Raw genomic sequence first — 21,581 nt, forward strand, 5'->3', positions numbered from 1 at the left:
TTGGATTCACTAACAAAGAGACAGGTATTTGGGCCTGTAACGCAGACACCCCCAAGTGTAAAGCCTGTTGGCCATAAATGGGTCTTTGTTAGAAAGCGTAATGAGAAAAATGAGGTGGTAAGATATAAAGCCCGCCTTGTGGCGCAAGGTTTCTCACAACGCCCTGGAATCGACTACGAGGAGACATATTCTCCCGTAATGGACGTTATAACGTTCCGCTACCTTGTCAGTTTGGTAGTTTCCGAAAAACTTGACATGCAGCTTATGGATGTGGTTACAGCATATCTCTATGGGGATCTAGATTCAGAGATATATATGAAGGTTCCAGATGGACTTCAATTACCCAAATCAAGTGGCTCTAAACCACGGAGCGCGTTTTCAATAAGATTAAAACGCTCACTATATGGATTAAAACAATCTGGACGGATGTGGTATAACCGTCTAAGTGACTACTTGATTGGGAAGGGATATATTAACAATAAAATATGCCCATGCGTGTTCATTAAAAGAACAAGTTCCGGATTTGCAATCGTAGCAGTTTATGTCGATGACATGAACCTAATTGGAACTCTAGATGAGTTAAAGGAAACTGCTAATTACTTGAAATCCGAATTTGAGATGAAAGATCTTGGGAAAACACGGTTTTGTCTCGGTTTAGAACTCGAGCACCGTAGTGATGGGATTTTGATCCATCAGTCTGCATATACTCAGAAAATTCTAAGGCGCTTTAATGAAGATAAAGCAAAGCCTGCGAGTACTCCCATGATCGGCCGTAGTCTTGAGCCCGGAAAAGATCCGTTTCGTCCAAAGGATGAGGACGAAGAAGCATTAGAGGCCGAAGTGCCCTATTTAAGTGCAATAGGCGCATTATTGTACTTAGCTCAATGCACAAGACCGGATATCTCATTCGCAGTGAACTTGTTAGCTCGACATAGCTCTGCGCCAACACGCCGCCATTGGATTGGTGTAAAGACCATCTTTCGATACCTAAGAGGTACGATCGATATGGGCCTATTCTATCCCTACAGAGAGAAAAGGAATGACGGAAAATTGGGATCGGACCCCAAAAGGCAAAACGCCCCCGTCCATGGAATAGCCGCCGGCCATGTTGCCGGCGCCGGCGCCGCCGCCGCTCATGGTGGCCGGCGTCCTCCTATCTCCCTCCATCAAAACGACAATGATGTCTTGATGGGTTTTGCTGATGCAGGGTACCTCTCTGACCCTCACAAAGGTCGCTCCCAAACAGGTTATGTCTTTACCATGGGAAGCACTGCGATATCTTGGAGGTCTACGAAACAGACCCTTGTTGCTACTTCCTCAAATCATGCAGAGATTATTGCTCTACATGAAGCTGTTCGTGAATGTGTATGGCTAAGGTCTGTAATTCGACACATTCAAGGAAGTTGTGGTTTGAAGTCTACCACAGATGAACCTACATGCATTTATGAGGATAATGCAGCTTGTATTGAACAAATGAAGTTAGGTTTCATCAAGGGCGACAACACCAAGCATATATCGCCTAAGTTCTTTTATAATCAGCAACAACAATCACTTCTAAAGATTGAAGTGAATCAAATCCGATCAGAGGATAATGTAGCGGACTTATTCACTAAGTCGTTACCTAAATCCACCTTCGAGAAACATGTGAAGAGCATCGGATTAAGAAAGCTATCCGAACTCCCACGATTATAGCAATCAGGGGGAGATATCGACATCAGGGGGAGTTATGATGTCTACATGTTCAATCTCGAAGAGTGAAGGACGTGTTGTGCTCTTTTTGTCCTTCGACCAGGATTATTTTTGTCCCACAGGGTTTTTGTTACCTGGCAAGGTTTTTAACGAGGCAACGGATGAAGCGTCACCACCAAGTTTGAGCGGCACAAGGGGGAGTGTTGAAGGAAAATCAAGTTTAGTGTGCCTTATCAAACTAGGAATAGGAATAGGAGAGAAGGTTCTAGATTTCCCAATCCTACACGGATTGGTATTCCTTGTAACATTAGATTATGCACTTTGTAATCCCTATATATAGGGCTCCTATTCTCTATAATGAAATACACTTCTCTCATCAATCTCTCTCAATACCAATATACTTAAACAATTGTTTTTTTTTTCTTTTGTCATAATGTTTTTTTTGTCTGGTGTCGTAATCTATGTTGTAATCGTTCTTGCAATGTAATGACTTTACGTTTTTAACATTTATGAAATATTGTGTAGTGCAAGTAGGTAATTGCTCTGTTTTGTGATATGGTGATTGTTTTCAAATATCCTACGGTCCTGTACAAGCAGTGCCAACTGCCAAGATTTTCTATTTCTGATCAGAGGCGATGCCAACTTCTACTGAAACTGCAACTTGCTCAAGAGCCCAAAAATAATGGAACGCCGTAGGCCCAAAAGGCCCGTCGTTGTACATAAGAAATCAACCCTCTCTCTACAGTCTACCGTTGCTCTCTCATTTCCATATTTGTGAGACCAACAACTAAAATTGGGTATGCATCTTTTCTGTCTCTCATGTTATTTTTTGGGAGCTTCTATTCATATCTCTAAAATTGGTATTTAGACCTCTCACTTTTTCCAAATAATAGTTGACTTTGTCAACTCATGTCAAATTACCAATAAAGACACAAATAAGGGAAAAAAAAAATCTCTTCTTATCTCTACGAACAAATTATAGTCTTTAACTTGGGAAAAATTTTCTCCTCCAATGTAAACCCTAAAATATATATCGCCAAATGTTATTTAACGTTGAAGTCAAAATTTTCTAAATTTGATTTTGTCTTTGTAAAGTGATAGACTTCCTTGCTCACATAGCTGACAATTTACAATATTTATCACTGCGCTATAAAAAAAAATTAAAAAAAAAATTGAGAGAAAATGGGAAATACAAAGACACCTCAGTTGATAAAGCCCTACTCATTCTGAATGCAATCAAACATGTAAACAAGCGGCGACAAAAAACAGTACTCCAGCACGTTTATATGACAAATGCAGCAATGGGTAGTTGTCCATAAGATATTCCTGCACATCATCAGTGCAGAGCAATTTTATGTGGAACTATTCTATAGATATGATGAAAAATTCGACCATCTGATATAAATATATGGAGAATGCACTAAACTCATGGTTGATTATTGTAATTTCCTCCACTATCTCATACATATCTAAAACAAAAAGACCATGCATATTCATTTCAAGCTGCTATGGAAATAAGTAGGAGAGAATCACTTTAGGGACAATGACACCTAAATGCAATGAAAATAATACTTGGAAAACATATTTATACGAGATGATGAGCAAACATGGTATTGTTGCCTACACTAACCAAGAGTCGACAATTCATTGAAAAAGTGTTAGCACCTCTGTTACTTGTATATGGAGGATGAACTTCCAAAAAAAAAAAATTGCTGCAATTCCAAATCTTCAAAAACTGAATAAGATCCAACTACTGATTTTTGAAAGTATGAATAGAATCTAAAAAAAAAAAAAAGGTATTTTATGGACGATGGGCATTATAGGAAAATTAGAGAGATGTAGATAGCAAATTGGTTATTTGTAAAAGTAAACTATTAAATAGGGAGGTCCAAATGCCAAATTTGGAGGTATGAATAGAAGCTCCCTATTTTTTTTTACCAAAAATGCAATTGTAATTATTTTTAAGAAATATTGTAAGTGATTAATTGATTGCTTCCCTCTTTCCCATGTACATGTACGTTGCCAAATTCATTAGAACTCATGTCAAAGCTTCTAGAAAACCCATTTAGAAACGTTCATATACAAACTATATTATATTACATTCACAATTAGAATCGGTGGCTAGCTATGCAATAGTGTCAAAAAAACCTAAAGTCCTACTTTTTCATCCTGTCAGTTTTGAATCAGATAAACAGTGCTTCATAGTAAGAATACTATTCCTTTTTCACACCATTAACAGTAACATTGGGATTAAACAATTAATTGCTTGATATACTATATATATTAGACACTGATGATCAGTGAGAGGAAAAACAAACTCACCAATCTTCTATATCAGTGTAATACTATTCATTTTTGGCACTGATGATTTTTTGGCTAAAAAAGGGGTGCTAATGGGGAAATTTCTAGTAGTGTTAGTTCCATTTTGTTTTCAGTGTTTGTTTTTGAGTTGGTTCTGTATTTGTTTTGGAAACTTGGCACTTCAAATTGGAGCATAAAAAGGTTTAAATCTTGTTTGCTGAGGGCTAAGAAATCTGAAGCTTCTCTTTCATCAAATTTCCTAGGCTGGGTTAATTTGGTATTTTTGATGGATATGTGATTTCTAGGCCATTCAATTTTTAATGTACTTGAAAATTGAATTAGTTAGATCAAGAACTAATTCTTGTCCGGCCAGATTTAGTGCCACTATTAATGTTGCTCCTAGTGCAGCTACTTGAACAAACAGCGTAAAATTGAAAATCATTCATACAGTCCTGAGCAATCAAAACTACTGATTTGTCAACATTCAGTTGTCTGTTTCCTTTTCTATGTGTTCTTAAAGAATTAACACGAGTAATTTGATTTTGTGCAAGGAGCAATTTGCTATACTAAAAATAATATATTTTTTCTATGATTTTTGCTTTATCAGTAACCAAATGTGGCTTTATAGTTTCATGTACTCCTGGTTATTAGTTAGCTTAAACAATGACTACTTTCTCGTAGGTGTTATTGGGGCCGGTGGAGTTATTTGCAATGGCTCTGAAGAATGGATTAATGGTTTCATTCATCAGGTTGGGACTGGTGAAGTTATTCAGGCTGAGGCTTGGAGACTCTTTACTGGCCTAAAACTTGCTATTGAACTCCATATCAAAAATCTTAAAGTTGAAAGTGACTTTGTAATTGTGGTCCACCTCATGCACCTGAATTCGTATGACACTCATCCCCTTGGGACTCTTCTATCTAATTTCAAGTCCATGATGCAGCTCTTTGATTGTTGTACTCTCCAGCACATACACAAGGAGAGAACTATAGTTACTGACATCCTAGCCAAAGAAAGCTTAAATTGCTCTTGAGGAACTCGCTTTATGAACCAGCCTCCTGTGCATGTTATCCAGGCTTTGCTTGATGACATTGCTGGGGCTGATAGAGCTAGAACCTTTAGCCAAAAAAATTTAGTTTTCTTTCTGCCTAGGTCCTTTGGGCCTCGTCGTAACCAAAAAAAAAAATTGACGACTTTCTCACTTTTAGGATTTTGTGAGTTTTAGGTAAAATTTCTAGTTTGAAATCAGTAACTTTTATCTGTAAAATTTTTGTTTCCGTCCATTCAAGTTTAATTTAATGTTTTATTCCTTTTGTTTGATGTTAGGTTTGGGAACAAGGTGCTTGAAATGGCTACAACAACCTACCAACCTCCATCACCATATTATAAGCTATAAAAAGATTACTTGCAAGATCCCAAATCTGCTCCTGAGCCGCTACCACCAATTGAAGGGACATACATTTGCTATGGTGCTACTTACACTGTAAGCTTTTCCTATTCTTTACCTTTTTCTCCACATTAATATACAGATTGTAAATTTGATATCTGAAAGTTGCTTCTTCTTTTTTGAAAATAAATTTCATTGAATCAATTAACTATTACAATCATTTTGAATGGCATCCCTTATAAATTCGGGAGCTATGACAAACCAAGTTTGACTATCACTATTTCTTAAAGCATGAGAAGCAAATCCATGAGCTACTGTATTTGCTTCCCTTGGTACATAATTAATTCTACAACCACCATGATTTTGCAGCACTAGTCTGATCTCATCAAGCAACATACTCATTGTAGATAAATCCGGTTCAATTGAATGCAAAGCTTAAACCAATAAAGAGCAATCAGATTCAAACAATACCTGCTCATGCTGTAATGCCACTGCCAAATTGATCCATTCCTTTAATGCCATCAATTCCACATGGAAATGTGACATTACTAAAGGGAGAGGTCTAGCAGCACCAACTTGAAAATCACCATTAGCATCTCGGATCACAACTCCAACACCCCCCTTTCTTGTTACCGGCTGGAATGCACCATCACAATTAACCTTCACCCAATTCTCTTGTGGTTTTGTCCATTTCACCGATTGTCTCCTAATCTCCATTGGCTGCACATTTACTTTTTTGAATTCCTCATACCAACCCATAATGAGCAACACACCCTCAGATGCATGATGTCTCTTATGTTCCCATAATTGGTTGTTTCTGTTTTTCCAAATCCCCCACAAGAGCATCAAACACCTAGCTATATGCTCCTTTGTCAAACTATTGATTGCACCCAAAAATCAATCTATAAAATTGTCGCCCGGCCCAGTAGGCAGCTATATACTAGCTCTATGCCAAACTTCTTGTGCATATGGAAAATCAACGAAAACATGCAAACTGTTTTCCAAAGTATGAGGACACAATAAACACCCCATCTCTCCATTATAGCCTTTAGTACTCAATCCCACCCGTGTAGGGAGAATATTAACCGCTGTCTTCCATGCATGTAAAGCTACCTTGCTAGGTACTTTAGCATCCCATATTGCCTTCCACACTACCTTATAAGAATCAACAGGTGGTGGGGCCTAAAATTAAACCAAAGCCAAATCACGAGCAACAATGTATGCACTATTTGTAGTAAAGAAACCCTTCTTGTGAAAATGCCAAATTTGTCTATCACTCTGTGCATGCCTTGTCAATGGAATGCTCAATATCAAATCAATATCAGTTTGGGTAAAGTAACTGGCAAGTAGATTTACATCCCAACTCCAAGTAATTGGGTCCATAAGCTCCTCAACAAAACGAGGTGCATCATATGGAGGAGGTGAAGACTGCCCTCTGGGGTACACATCTGGAATCCAATTATGATTCCATATCTCAATACACTCACCATTCCCAACCTGCCATCTGAGGCCCTGTACTAATAACTGCCTAGCTTCCACAATGCTCCACCATGAAAATGAGGGTGTATCCCTTAACCAGCTGTGAGATACTCACCATTAGGAAAATAAATAGCTTTATACAATCTAGCTATCAATGAATTTGGATTTTGTAGCAACCACCAACTTTGTTTAGCCAACATAGCCTTATTAAACCAATGCAAGTTCTTAAAGCTAGCCCATACCACCCTCCTTCTTAGGAACACATAACCGTTCCCAAGATCTCCAGTTTTTGTCCTCTGAATCCCCCCACCAGAAACCGGCACATACCTGATGCATATCATCACAGAGACCCAAGGGGTGCATATAGCAGTTCATCACATACATTGGAACAGATTGAGCAACAACTTTAATTAGAATTTCTTTACATGCACCGCTTAATAATTTGGCTTTCCAGCTGACGACTTTCTTTGTAAGTTTCTCTTTCAAGTAAGCAAATGCAGCTATCTTTGATCTTCCAACATGGGTAGGCAAGCCAAGATACTTCTCATGTTTATCCACCCTTTGCACCCCAAGGATATCTGCTAGATACAATTGCCTATCCATACTAACATTCTTACTAAAAGCGACATTACTTTTCTGTAGATTTACTCTCTACCCAGAAGCTATCTCGTATGCATATAAAATATTTCTGAATTGTTGACATCCTCTTCAGTTGCAGAGCCAAACAAAAAAACTATCATCTGCGAACAATAAATGATGCAAAATCGGTGCAGTAGGAGTAACCTTGATACCTTGAATCCATTGCTGCTGTGCAAAGAACTCAATCAGAGAAGACAACCCTTCAGCACACAAGATAAACAGATAAGGTGACAATGGATCACCTTGTCTAATATCCCTAGATGGTCGAACATAACCCCAGACTTCTCCATTCACTAAGAAGGAATAGCTGACTGTTTGGATACTAGCCATCACTAGATCCACCCACTCTTCTGCAAACCCTAACTTTAAAAGGATCCGTCTCAAAAAATTTCACTCCAGCCTGTCATACCCTTTACTAATGTCAAGTTTTAGAGAGAAATACTCCTCCCGGCTTCTCTTCTTATGCAGAAAATGAGCCACCTCAATTGCCACTAAAGTATTGTCAGAGATCAATCGGCCTAGTACAAATGCACTCTGTAGTGGAGATATAACCTCTCCCAAAATCTTCTTCAATCTATTTGTAAAAACCATATACATGCTCACAACATATGCACATCAACTTAACAACAATCACAAAAGAACTAAAACTTACCTTCAGTAATAACAGGCATGGATTCCATCTTATGCAGCTGCAAACTCTGATCACTGAATATGACCTTCTGTTACTTACCAACTTGCTTCTCAATGGACAGAACTTATGCAAATAATGTCGGTGGTAACAGGGACCAATTCATCCATATATATATATAGGTGACTTAACCCTCAAGGAGCTTCCCATTAAAGCATTCCTTATCGGATTAGGTTTCCTAGTTAGATTCTTAATGTATCACATCTTGTAGCCTTTCTTGTAGACTAAGCAATGGATTACTATCCTTAATGAATTGATACACTGCTTCATTAAGCTACTAGTATTGATTTATAGTTTGTGTCCATGTTGAACTAGTTTTGACATTAAGCTAATTATCAATTTACTATATGTTAATGTGTGACAAGTCCATGTTGATTCTAACAATCTCCCCCTTGGACTGACACATATTAAGCTTGATAATTTGCACCAGAAAACGTCAGATACTACTCAACTTACTGTAGTGCGCGCCAGACAACAAAATCAAACCAAAAATCCATTCCAACATGGTCAGATCACAGTACTTATGTAGAGCAAGAAACAGTATACATTTTAACAAAAATGCAGAGTTTCAAAACCACTAACACAAGCTTCTGCAATCCACATATGTTCAACCAGAAGTGATACAATATATGTTAATGTGTATCAACAAGTAAACATATATTAGGTCCTACTTTATGTTTCTAAAACCAGAAACTCAAGCAAATTTACTGAACACTGATGGCTTAAAATTATTGCTTGAACCTTAACATCATGCTAAACATGATTTAAGCCACTTGATAGCAAGTATAACTTTAAGTACAAAATTGACAATTTTCAGAACATTTAATAAAAGCTGCAGCAATAACTAAAATCTGAAAATACCTCAAAATTTACTAATAATAAAATCTGTCATTACAAACAAGTTGTGATAAACAAAACTAAAAGATCACAACTAAAAATACAAGAACTCAAAAACCTTAGAAATTTAAATTGCTCCAACTGGACTAACTCTCTACTGAACCTAAGCATCTAAATTAGCTAAAATTCCAATGCTTACTGTATGCTTCTGGAATGCAGCCACTGACAATGCCTTGGTGAAAGGATCTGCTAGCTGTGAATTTGTGTCAATACTCAAAACAACTATTTCACCATGCTTTACTCTTTCTCTAACACTGTAATACTTTAAATCAATGTGTTTAGAATTATTTGATCTTTTACTGTTCTTGCTAAAGAAAACTGCAGCCTCATTGTCACAATAAATCACAAGTGTGTCTGCCACAATGTGACTCAATACTTTGGTCTGCATGAGAAAATTCATAATCCAAAGTCCTTCACACACAGTTTCATATATTGCAATAAATTCAGCTTGCATAGTAGAAGTTGAAACAAGTGTTTGTTTCATGGTTTTCCAAGCAATAGCACCTCCTGCAAGCATGAACACATATCCACAAGTCAACTTCTTGGAGTCTGGATAATTCCCTGCAAAATCCGAGTCTGAGAATCCAATGAGTTTCAGATCTTCCACTTGCCTATAAACTACCATGTGGCTTTTAGTTCTCTGCAGGTATCTCAACACTTTCTTCCCAGTTACCCAATGCTCATGGCCTGGATTAGATTGGAATCTTGACAAAATCCCTACTGCAAAAGACAAGTCTGGCCTAGTGCAGACTTGTGCATACATGAGACTTCCTACAAGTCTGGCATAAGGCTTTGACTCCATATTTTCCTTTTCAACATCACTATTGGAACTTTGCTTCTTGGTTAACTTATCTCCTTTGGACATGGGAACTTCTCCAGCTGCACACTTCTCCATACCAAATCTCTTTAAAATTTTGATAACATAATTCTGTTGAGACAAACCAAGTAGTCTATGTGCCCTATCTCTTTTAATCTCAATACCTAGTACATATGATGCTTCTCCTAAATCTTTCATGTCAAAATTCTTTGACAGAAAATTCTTAGTGTCTTTGAGCAGTTTTAGGTTACTACTGGCCAAAAGAATATCATCCACATAGAGAACTAGGAAAATAAAATTGTTCCCAACTGTCTTCAAATAAACACACTCATCAACAAGGTTTTCTGTAAATCCAAAAGTAAAAATCACATAATCAAATTTCTTGTACCACTGTCTAGAAGCTTGTTTTTAGTCCATAAATTGATTTTCTTAACTTACACACAATGTAGTCACTCTCTTCCCCCCCATAAGTTGGTTTTCTTGCTCTCTGTGATCTTCTAGGCTGAGGATGTTCAGGATTAGGTTGAGCTACAGGTACTTGATCAGTTACTTGGTTAGTTACTTGACCAGTTACAGGTAATTGATCAGTTACTTGACCAGTTACAGGTACTTGGTCAGTTACTTGACCCGTTACAGGTACTTGGTCAGTTACTTGACCAGTTACAGGTACTTGGTCAGTTACTTGACCAGTTACTTGACCAGATACAGCTACTTGATCAGTTACTTGGTCAGTTACTTGACCAGTGACTTGATCAGTTACATCTTGTTCTAAAGGTAATGCTACACTTATATTCTCATCTGACACAATTTCCTCAAAATCTGAGGTTAAATCCTCAAGGTTTGTCTTGTGAACTCTTTCACTTAGAAACTTTACTTGATGTGTTTCAAAAATTCTAGGTGAATGATGAGCAGAATATAATTTATAGCCTTTAGATTTATCTGGATAACCTATAAAATAGCAACTAACAGTTTTGGGGTCAAGTTTATTCAAGCTTGGATTATAAATCCTAGCTTCTGCATGAAATCCCCAAACATGGCAGTGATGAAGACTGGGTTTCCTGCCACACCAAAGCTCAAAAGCAGTCTTTTCTATAGCTTTGCTAGGTGTCCTGTTGCAAATATAATTTGCAGTTTTTAAAGCCTCACCCCACAGAAATTTAGGCAAACCAGTTGTACACATCATACATCTAACCATGTTCAAAAAGTCCTATTCTTTCTTTCTGCAACACCATTCTGTTGTGGGTTATAGGGTGTTGTATATTGAGTTTTAATTCCATTGTCTTGCAAAAACAAGGCAAATGGACCATTTTGTTGGCCGGATTCAGTGTACTTGCCATAGAACTCACCACCTCTATTTGATCTCACTGTTTTGATTTTATTTTCTAGTTGATTTTCTACCTCAGACTTAAAGATTTGAAAGGCTTTCAATGCTTGTGTCTTTTCTGAAAGTAGTTAAATATAACTGTATCTAGAAAAGTCATCAATGAATGTGATAAAATACACATTCCCATAGATAGTTTGATGCCTAAATGGTCCACATATATTAGTGTGTATGAGTTCTAATAAATTTTGGCTTCTATATGCAGTCTTCTTTCTAGTATTAGTTATTTTTCCCTTAAAGCATTCCACACAGTCTGTTAGATCAGAAAAATCAAGTTCATTTAGGATGTTATTTTTCACCAAAATTTTCAGTCTCTCTTTTGAAACATGGCCGAGTCTTCTATGCCATAAAAATGCAGACTTTTCATTTAGTTTGGTTCTTTTAACACCTGTTAAAGTGCTAGTACTGTTTGTGTTATTTTCAACAAGTAAAATTTCTTGTTGAGCCATTGAACAATTTAACTGTAAATAATCATTCGAGATAACACCAGAACCAATTTGAATAGAATTTTTAGAAATAAGAATTCCATTACTATCCATAACAAGTCTACAACCAGATTTTACTAAAAGAGAAACTGAAACCAAATTCCTTCTCATGGAAGGTACATAAAAAACATTGTCCAGAACTAACAATTTTCCTAATCCTAAATCGAGCTTTAAGGTTTCAATAGCTTTGACTGCCACTCTTATGCCATTGCCCACACACAGGTTCACTTCATCACTTTTTGAGATTCTCCTCCTTATGAATCCCTGCAAGGAATTAGTAATATGAATAGATGAGCCTGAATCTATCCACCAAGACTGTGGTTCAACATTTATAAGATTAATTTCTAATGAAAAAACTGTATTAGAAAAAATCTTACCCTTTTTGGATAACCAGTTCTTATAGCCAGTGCAGTCTTTTTTCATGTGTCCTACTCTTTTGTAAAAGTAGCACTTGAACCTGAATGGCCTGTTTTCCTTGGCCACTGCAGCTGTTGAATTCTTAGTTATGGCTTTGGTAGGCTTGAGCTTATTTTGGGGCTTTTTCCTTTTAGGCTTCTCAATGAGGTTAATGGTTGTAGCAAGTTCCTTTTCTTCCTTGATCCTAGATTCCTCATCCACACATATGGATATAAGTTCATCTAGAGTCCAGTTTCCCTTTTGAGAGTTGTAACTGGTCATAAGATGACTAAAACTGTTAGGCAAGGAATGTAGTGCATAATGCACTACTTGCTCATCCCTAACCCCCATCAAGAGTTCCCTGAGTCTGCCATTTATATTGATCATCTTCATAATATATATGCTCTCTAACTCCCCCTGGACCCATGTACTTCAAATCATGAAACTCCTTGGTTAGCCTAGCTCCTTCTGCTTTTTTCACTTTCTTTAAACTTAGCACCTATGAGTTCCAAAAAATCTGATGCTAGCTCAGGCTCCTCTATACTTCCCCTGACAGTTTAGACATGGAGGTACGAATGAGGTTCTTAGCCATTCTATTGGATCTATGCCACTTCTTGTAAAGGTCAGTTTCTTGGTGCTCTTTTCATTCAACTCTTCAGACTTATCCTCAGTAAAGCAATAGTCTATGTTTTCATGCATTCCCATATAGTTCTCTACAGAATCTAGCCAAGCTCTATAGTTGGTTCCAGTTAGCATCAAGACAGTGTTCAAGTTTATGTAAGAGTTACCTAAGGAGCAAAACAAAATTCATGTGAGTTCTCAATTTGTAAAGAAAATAACTTTAAGTTTTCTGTGTTTTATTAAGCTTTAAGCAACCAAAACAAAAACATACAGAAAACCTAAACAATCCATACTTGCATTCATGTCAGTCCATAACAAAAACAATGTTAAGCAACACTTTTGAGCAGAAGCATAACATCCTGGAGTTCTTTATCAATATACCATGTTCAATGAAAACAAGTTATCCAAAGAAATTTATCCACATCTTTAGACAGAAGAAAAATTTCTAAGTATCCATATTTATTTTCATCAAGCATGCATACTGCTGTTTTGTATTCTAAAACCATACTTGACCACTTCTTTGGAAGATAAAACTGAAGCATAGTTTTAAAACACAAAACACAATTTCAGTTTTGTTACTCGATCAGGTATAGTTACTTGGTCAGTTACTTGACCAGTTACAGGTATCTGATCAGTGTTTTCTGCCAACATCAATGAAGGATGCTTTGTGCATCATAATCACTTATGCCAACAGAAAACCACAAAACATATGAGCTCTTTTACTTTACATTCTATCCAGATTCATCCTTGTAAGAAAATTAAGATCTTGTATCTGTCAACTTTAACAACGTGTAAACAATTTCTGGGAGAGTTTTGTTCTTCATATAGTTTTACACAATCACAGATACAATGCCATACAAGCAATCAATTCAACATGCATATCAAAACATACACATTGAAGCACAGACAATTGTTTCGATTCCAAGAAACCACAGAACAATCAAGAAATTGTAAATTTCATCCGGTCACCATCTACTCTAACCTAACGCACGCCGGGAATGCAACTAGTGTTCTTGAGCACAATCAAAAACTCAATTATCATGCTATGAATCGAAAACAACTTCTCAGAAAAACCTGTTTTTGCTTTTTCCCTAATTTGCTGCTAAAAATCACAGCGGAAGCGTGAATTTGATAATTAACCAGATGCAGCAATCTACTTAAGTAACTTACCTTGATCAGGTACCTAACCAGTTACTTGGTCAGTTACCTGGTCAGTTACTTACTTGGTCAGGTACCTGACCAGTTACTTGGTCAGTTACCTGATCAGTTACTTGACCCGTAAAGCAAAAACCCTCCTTTTTTTTTTTTTTTTTTTGCAAAACCCTAAAACGATTTTGATATTTGTGAGCCTATGCTCTGATACCAATTGTAAAAACCATATACATGCTCACAACATATGCACATCAACTTAACAACAATCACAAAAGAACTAAAACTTACCTTCAGTAATAACAGGCATGGATTCCATCTTATGCAGCTGCAAACTCTGATCACTGAATATGGCCTTCTGTTACTTACCAACTTGCTTCTCAATGGACAGAACTTATGCAAATAACGTCGGTGGTAACAGAGATCAATTCATCCATATATATATATAGGTGACTTAACCCTCAAGGAGCTTCCCATTAAAGCATTCCTTATCGGATTAGGTTTCCTAGTTAGATTCTTAATGTATCACATCTTGTAGTCTTTTTTGCAGACTAAGCAATGGATTACTATCCTTAATGAATTGATACAATGCTTCATTAAGCTACAAGTATTGATTTATAGTTTGTGTCCATGTTGAACTAGTTTTGACATTAAGCTAATTATCAATTTACTATATGTTAATGTGTGACAAGTCCATGTTGATTCTAACACTATTGGCCAACACTTTAGAGCAAATTCGGTAGACCACATTACATAGTGCAATAGGCCTTAACTCAGTCATAATATCTGAAAGTTGCTTTTTTGCTTAATCTTTGGATACCAAAAGTATTGTCATAACTAATTATATTGTTTAGTTATTTTCTGGAGAATGTAATGCGTCATTTAGTTCCTTAAGCCAGGAATGCAATATTAATGCATTTGAAGTTGCAAGTTTTGACTTTTGACTACTGAGTTTTGGATTATCCATTATCCTTTAACAAAATAAGCTTATTCTTATAGATTATTGTGTTTTTTTTCTTTTCCGACAAAGATTATTGTGTTTTTTTTTTTTTTTTCCGACAAAGATTATTGTGTTAATGTTATCAATGTTTGAGTTGAGCTCCATTATTTCCTTGTAATTTATTTTTAACAAAATTTCATGTTTATTTTATATAGACGGATGACGTGCTTCCAAGCTTGGAGGAACAAAGAGTGAGTTAACTGTACCCAAAAGGCCCAAATATTGGTACGTCTACCTTCAGGCTAGTTTAATCGTTCTCTTTATTTCTTTACTTTGTTTTTTTTTTTTTTTTGAAAATGTCTTTACTTTGTTTCATTGTTTTGTTTGAGAAGAAAGGATCTTTATTAAGACAAAAGCTTTAGTGTACATGCAGTGGACAAGTAGTTCACACTAGTTTAGTGTTTGTGTCCTGTGGAAAAACTACCTTTGATACGTAGGAATTGATCTAAAAATCTTGATTCAATCACCTATATATGTCAGTGGAATTAGGTAATTAGTATTTTTAATAAAAAAAAATAAGACTCTTCTCTGGTAATCTTCACTTGTGTTACGAGGCTGAGAGATATTTAAATATGTTACATATATAGAAAATTCTTGGTAGGAACTATTGAATGTAAAGGCAAGAGAAGTAGCAACCTTTAGGAAATGTTCATCTACATCTCCAACTTATTAACCTATTTTTTCTAGCCTTTGGGGATGCACACATGCATACTAGCTATTGTTGTCTTGATAGATCAAGTATTGATGGCCAAACTATGATTACCAAAAAAAAGAACTCCTAGGGAATGCATGAATTTCTTGACTACTTGTGGGTATTGCTATAGTAGTTTTGTTTGGTTTAGTTAGAATTATTATTTTAGATAATTCTCTGCAAGCAACGAATAGAAAGTTAGGACCTCTATCTGTAAGTTTGTATGTTGGTGTTTATTCTAGTTTTATATGTATGTATGTATGTATGTTAGTACTTGATTGTTTTTGCCATTATTATTATTATTTATTTTACTTTTTTGTTGTCCCTCACTTTTCCATTTTGACAAAAGTTGTACTATGTTTTAGATTTTAGGATCCGAACAGAGAATTGCAGCTGTACATTTTGGAACTTGCTGATATTCTCGTGGAGAGACCATCACAATATGCAAAGGAGAGTGGAAGAAATATTTCTTATATTCAAGAACTTGCATCATCTTCTGAACTCATTGCGCCCCCATCAGGTAAGATATACTGGGTCTTATAATATAAGTTGTTGGGTTGTTATAACGAACTACTTTCCTTATAGTTTTATGTCTTTATCATGCAGGCTAGGGTAACACTAATTCACATTTTAGAACTTCAGATAAAACGACGTAAACAAGTTGTTGAGGATATAAAGAGGTATGTTCTCAACAATTATTAAGAAGCTTAATGCGCATTTGATGCTGAAATATTCTACTTTATTTTTAAAACAATTAAAAGATAACTGTATAGCTTTTGTGACCTTTTTAATAGAGTAAGATAGTAAGATTGCTTAAAGTTTTGCAAAGATATGTTTAATCATTCTCTGGTCTTTGTGGTGTTTGATTACCATAAAAATGAAAACTGGAACCTGCCTATTTGTTTCTTGTTTGCTTTATTGTTTACTTTTAGCTGGTGGTGTGATAAACCTTTTTGCAAAGACTTATTTTTGTTCCTTCTTGTTTGACTTTCTTGTTTAGGAGGAGAGAAAAAGCACAGGCACTTCTAAAGGAGTCCCTTGAATCGTTTGAGGACACCGGTGTATCTCTTATGTTGAAATAGGGAGTGCTCATGTATGTTCTTACTCAATGATCAAAACCTGTTAGACAGTTTCATCTAATACCTTTAAGGAGGGTCATGGAATCTCACTGGTCAGAGTTTTTCGGATAGACAGTTGCATCTAGTACCTTTGTGCTTTTATATCAGAAACTTCTGGATTTAATTACCTTTCTATGCTAGTGTCGAAAGGAAAGTAGTCCAATCTGCTGTTACTGAATGATGGTTTCCAAGCACTAATTCAATTGGCTTGGATAGATGGAGGATAGATTAGATTCATTTCAAGTGGCATAATCGTACTCTGTTCTATTGCTCTGTATCTTTTACCCATCTAGTATCAATTGCAGTGAATTCTGACAAACTCAAGAGATTATATACACACAACCTACTGCCAGAATGCTATCATGCATTTTTTGAGAAGGCAGTATATGTTGGTTTTTGGTATGTTTGATAGAACATTGACATCAAATGGAGTCCACCTTGTGCTAGCATGGTGACTTGGTCTTGTCCATTGTACAATGAATACAACATTGTAACACAGACCTAGGTAATACTAATCCATCATAATGGTAGCGCGTAGGGTGGAGCTTTAAGTCCAAATTTAGTCGTTTTAAATAACATTTGAATTATAGAGGTGTAAGTCAATCTCCGATATCACGCCGATCCAACTCGGTCCAATCCACTCCGTATCAATCCAATCCCCATTGATCTAAGCCAACAACCCCCACCGATCCATGCGGTCAACAAGTACCGCAAGTCCAGAACCAAAATCCAACACCCAACTCGGCCTTCCTCTTCCAAATAGCCACCTCGAACACACCAGACTCACACATAGTCGACAAAGCCCGTCCAACGACGGCGCAGGGCTCGCCGCCGGACAGGGACGATAATGCTCACTTTTTCTCTCTCTAGGGTTTCGGAGAGGATTTAAAAGCCCTTGTTAAATAAAAGAAATATATAAGGCCATACCGCGACTTTTACTCCCCTTCCCCCCCTCTCTCTCGCTCTGCTAGGGTTAGGGTTTTAAGTTTCTTGAGTTGTGCGGCGTCCTATTTCATGGCTGCTGCTATCGCTTCCATGATTTCCACGCTTGTGACCAAATTGTCGCTCAATGAAGGTGAAGAACTGGTGGATTTGGGGAATCTCAGGGTTCTGGGGAAGGAGTTTTTGGCTTGCAACTTTTATTTGGTGGGGAGGCTTAACACATGTAGGGCGGTGGTGTTGGATTCATTCTGGAGTGCGGTGAGATCGATGTGGAGACTGACGGGGACCGTGGAGGTCCAACCACGGGGTGATCAGTTTTTGTTTATGTCCACTCATGAACAGGATGTTGGACGGGTAAAGAAGGGAGGTCCATGGGGTTTTCAACATGCCATGATTCTCTTGAATGATTATGATGGCTTCTCGGAGATCTCGGTGGTGAGTTTGGACTTTGTTTGGATCTGGGTTGTGCTGCAGGGTATCCTATCGAGCATATTGATGGAACCTACTGTTCGGTTGGTGGGTGGGATGATTGGAGAAGTTTTGGAAGTGGATGGTATAGCGCTTTGCCAGGGAGAAGCTAGAGCAGGCTGGTTCTATCCATCAATGATTCGGTGTGTCTGGATCGCAGGGTTAGGGTTTCTCCTGTCGACGTCCTAATGCTGCGATTCAGGTATGAGAGGCTTCTGGGGCGCTGCAAGTTGTGCGCTCTGCTGAATCATGGAAGGTATCAATGCCCTAGGGAGGATGTGTCAGAGACAAACACCGTAGTGGAGGCGGGGTCTCAGCAGGCACCGGGATTGATGCCCAGCCATCTATTTCTTCTTTACTGCTTTCTCCCTTCAGGCTTCCCAATTTGCTGAAGAAGAAAAGGTGCAGATTGGTTCTCTTCCAGAGCTAGTGGCATCACCCGGAACTAAGGGAACCTCTACTCATGCTCCAGTGGTGGGGGTGCGTCGTCCATGGGAGGAGGAGGACCCTGAGGATATTAAAAGAGCTAAACGTAGTTTGGCTCTTATCCCGGCCAACTTGTAGCCGGAAAACCTTGGTTTGGAATTTTCTTTCGAAGGTCTGGTCGAGGTGAAGGTGATGTCGGCTTGTAAGGTCTATAAGAAGAAAGGCAGGCCTCGTGGTCAAAGAAACAAAGTTAAAGGCTCGCGCGGTGGTGTTTATTTGTGGAGGCTCTGATTCCATGGCTTCAGTTTCAACTGAGGATGGGCCTAGTGGTGTGCATGAGGGGCCGGAAGCTTTGGAACCTGTTTCTCGGTCCGATTAGGAGATGATTCTCTACGTCTTCTTGGATGTGATGGGTCCTGCTTGGTTGTGGCGACGTACACCAGGAGGGTCTTAGGCGTTCAACCCGCTTTATTTCTTGCGAGTTTCGAGTTGTGTCAGAATTGACAGCCCTAGACATAGGGTTTCACATTTTATTTTATCACTTTTTGTTGGTAGTTTCATTGTTTTGAACTTTAGTTTTTTTGGATTTCCTTTCGGTTTTTAGTTCTCTACCGAGCTTGCATTGTAATATGAGGGGTGGTTGTACCCTTTATGCTTGACTGAGTGAGGTCGTCATGATTTTCATCAATGGATTTGTGATGACCTGGTTTTCTGTTATTTAAATTTGGTATTTAATAATGGACCAGTTGTAGGAATATTTGTTATTATGCTTTATTCGTAGGTTGTATGTGGAGTGGAATGATTTTCGTACGTATAAATATTTGAATTTCACAGTTTAGGGGGTCGTGTGAAGTTTGACTTTTTATATGTTGGGATTCTCGGAAAACTTCCTTCACGAAAGTCGTAGAGCGCGTCGATACGAGTTCGTGGACATGCGGAACGCGTAAATCGGAGTTCGTATGAGGAAGTTATGGCTATTGGAAAAAGTTTCCGTTTTAGTATATAAAGGAAAAATCAGAAAATATTTTCATTTTCCTCATTTCCTTTTCCGGAAGCCATTCCCTCTCTCTCTTCTCTCTCGTCCGCGCCCTCAGAGTCGAAGATTTTCGACTGACCCGACCCGAACCCGGCATTCCGACCCTACTTTTCCGGCGAGCTCCGGCCATCTCCGGCGACGAAACTTTCCAGACAGGTTCGCCTCCTCCTCCCGGTCGTCCCTGTGGTGTTCTCTAGAGACGAGATCCACCGTGTACGGCGCTGCAGGGCTGTACAGTTAGCGTTTTCGGACCCGGCCGGAAAACACAACTCCGGCGACTTCATGGCTTCAACGATTCCTTTGTTGAGTTCAGAATAGGCTTCCTGATCGATCTATGGTGGTTGTTTCGATCGATTTACGTGGAAATCGGATAAACTCGGATTGGATTACTGTTCACGGCTTGTGAGGTAGTTTTCGATCCCTTAAGCTTGTTTTCTGACTTCGATCCAGTTATGAAAGTTCACAAGCATGCTTAGATGAAGCTTTTTGATGTTGGGAGTTTTGTGAAATATTGAGTTTTGGCCGGCGGTGGTGCGCCACGGCCTGTGGCGGCGTTCCGGCAGTGTTCCGGCCATGTAAGGGACTGTTTGTGGTATTATATATGTTCTAGTCGTTGATACGAGCGTTTCGATATATAATATGCAAATTTTGGAGTTCGTATGAAATTGTTATGATTTTTACAGTTTCATACCGATCGATTTATTCGATCCGTGGGGATTCGAGCGTCCGATCGACTTGTGGTTTGGTCACATCGATCGTGGGCGTATTCCGGAGACATTGGGAGGTCTCGGATGTGGTTTTGCCTCGATTGGCGCCACTTTGAGGGTTTTAGTTCAAAACAGAGGGTTTCGAACTTAAATCAAATGTAAATCGTCACTAAATTGGAAACGTATGTGAATAGGTACTTTACGAAGTACAGTGGACGATTATTTGTGAATTGGCGGCTTTGAGTTTTGTTGAAGACGCAGCAGGAGTTTCGAGGTGAGTAAATCTCACAAGGATCTTTATGAACAGAAGTACCATTATTGTTTTGGCGTTAATTAATTAACTGCAAATTATAGTTGGTATTAGTAGGCATTCCTGAGCGAATGACTACATATATATATTTAGATGAAATGTATATATCCTTGTGAATGATTGTGATGAATAATAATATGCATGATGGTGTTCATATTATTGTTAAATGCGACTTTTCAGGAAACGATATTATAGAAAAAGATGTTTTCTATTGTTTGGAAAGTATTGAGCTTGATGTTACATTTTGAGTCAAGCGTGACTCATTTTAGATGTATTGGTTTTAGTATCAAGGATCACAGATGGTGAGCAGGGATTAGGAAAACCAAAACTAGATGTTGTAACGTTTTTAAGTCAGATGTGACTTACTTAACGTTAACCTTAAGACCAGATAGGGTCTAAGAAGATCTTACGTCACAGATGGTGATAGATCATAGATAGTAACAGGTTGCAGACGGTGACCTTGATGTTTGATTTCATGACCAGATGGGGTCTGAAGATCATGAGTCACAGATGGTGACAGATGATGATCAATGGTTGAGCTGAGACCAGATGGGGTCTAAAGATCATACGTCACAGATGGTGACAGGTTGCAGATGGCTACCTTGATGTTGATTTCATGACCAGATGGAGTCTGAAATCATATGTCACAGATGGTGACAGATTGCGGATGGTGATCAAGGCAGGAAATAGGTAATTACGTCCTTGGTAGGACGAGTGATTACAATTTCAATAGAGTTTCTAGTGTATCTGCCATGATAGCTAATGGGAGTAACGGTCGAGGTTGCTTGAGACTCATAGGTATGCAGCTTAAAGGAGAGTTTTGATGGCATTCTTCTTTAATTGTCTAGATGAGACTTGAATTGCTACTTGATGGTTAAGTTAGCAAATAGAGCATGGTCATAGCGGTGACTCATGTTGTCCTTTCTTTGGAAAGGATATGGAATGTTAGAAGGAAT

General features: G+C 38.0%; 1 protein-coding gene and 1 pseudogene across 1 annotated transcript; both read left to right on the forward strand.

The window, feature by feature from the left end:
- LOC112192206 overlaps positions 1-21,581 on the forward strand; it is a 253,426-nt pseudogene that overhangs the window by 132,936 nt on the left and 98,909 nt on the right.
- Positions 15,087-17,005, forward strand: LOC112192219 (mediator of RNA polymerase II transcription subunit 7b-like). The gene is made up of 4 exons (XM_040516566.1): positions 15,087-15,152; positions 15,984-16,138; positions 16,225-16,298; positions 16,619-17,005. The coding sequence occupies exons 2-4, from the start codon at positions 16,061-16,063 to the stop codon at positions 16,698-16,700; spliced, it is 234 nt and encodes a 77-aa protein (XP_040372500.1). The 5' UTR covers positions 15,087-15,152; positions 15,984-16,060; the 3' UTR covers positions 16,701-17,005.

The sequence above is a fragment of the Rosa chinensis genome, chromosome 3, assembly GCF_002994745.2.
Source record: "Rosa chinensis cultivar Old Blush chromosome 3, RchiOBHm-V2, whole genome shotgun sequence".
Classification (NCBI taxonomy): domain Eukaryota; kingdom Viridiplantae; phylum Streptophyta; class Magnoliopsida; order Rosales; family Rosaceae; genus Rosa; species Rosa chinensis.

What these genes read in the sequence shown, in the direction of transcription:
- LOC112192219 (XM_040516566.1), top strand. Translation starts at nt 16,061, where the DNA reads ATGCAAAGGAGAGTGGAAGAAATATTTCTTATATTCAAGAACTTGCAT. An exon ending in ACTCATTGCGCCCCCATCAG is followed by an intron (nt 16,139 to 16,224) that starts GTAAGATATACT and finishes TTTATCATGCAG; the next exon opens with GCTAGGGTAACACTAATTCA. An exon ending in GTTGTTGAGGATATAAAGAG is followed by an intron (nt 16,299 to 16,618) that starts GTATGTTCTCAA and finishes TTTCTTGTTTAG; the next exon opens with GAGGAGAGAAAAAGCACAGG.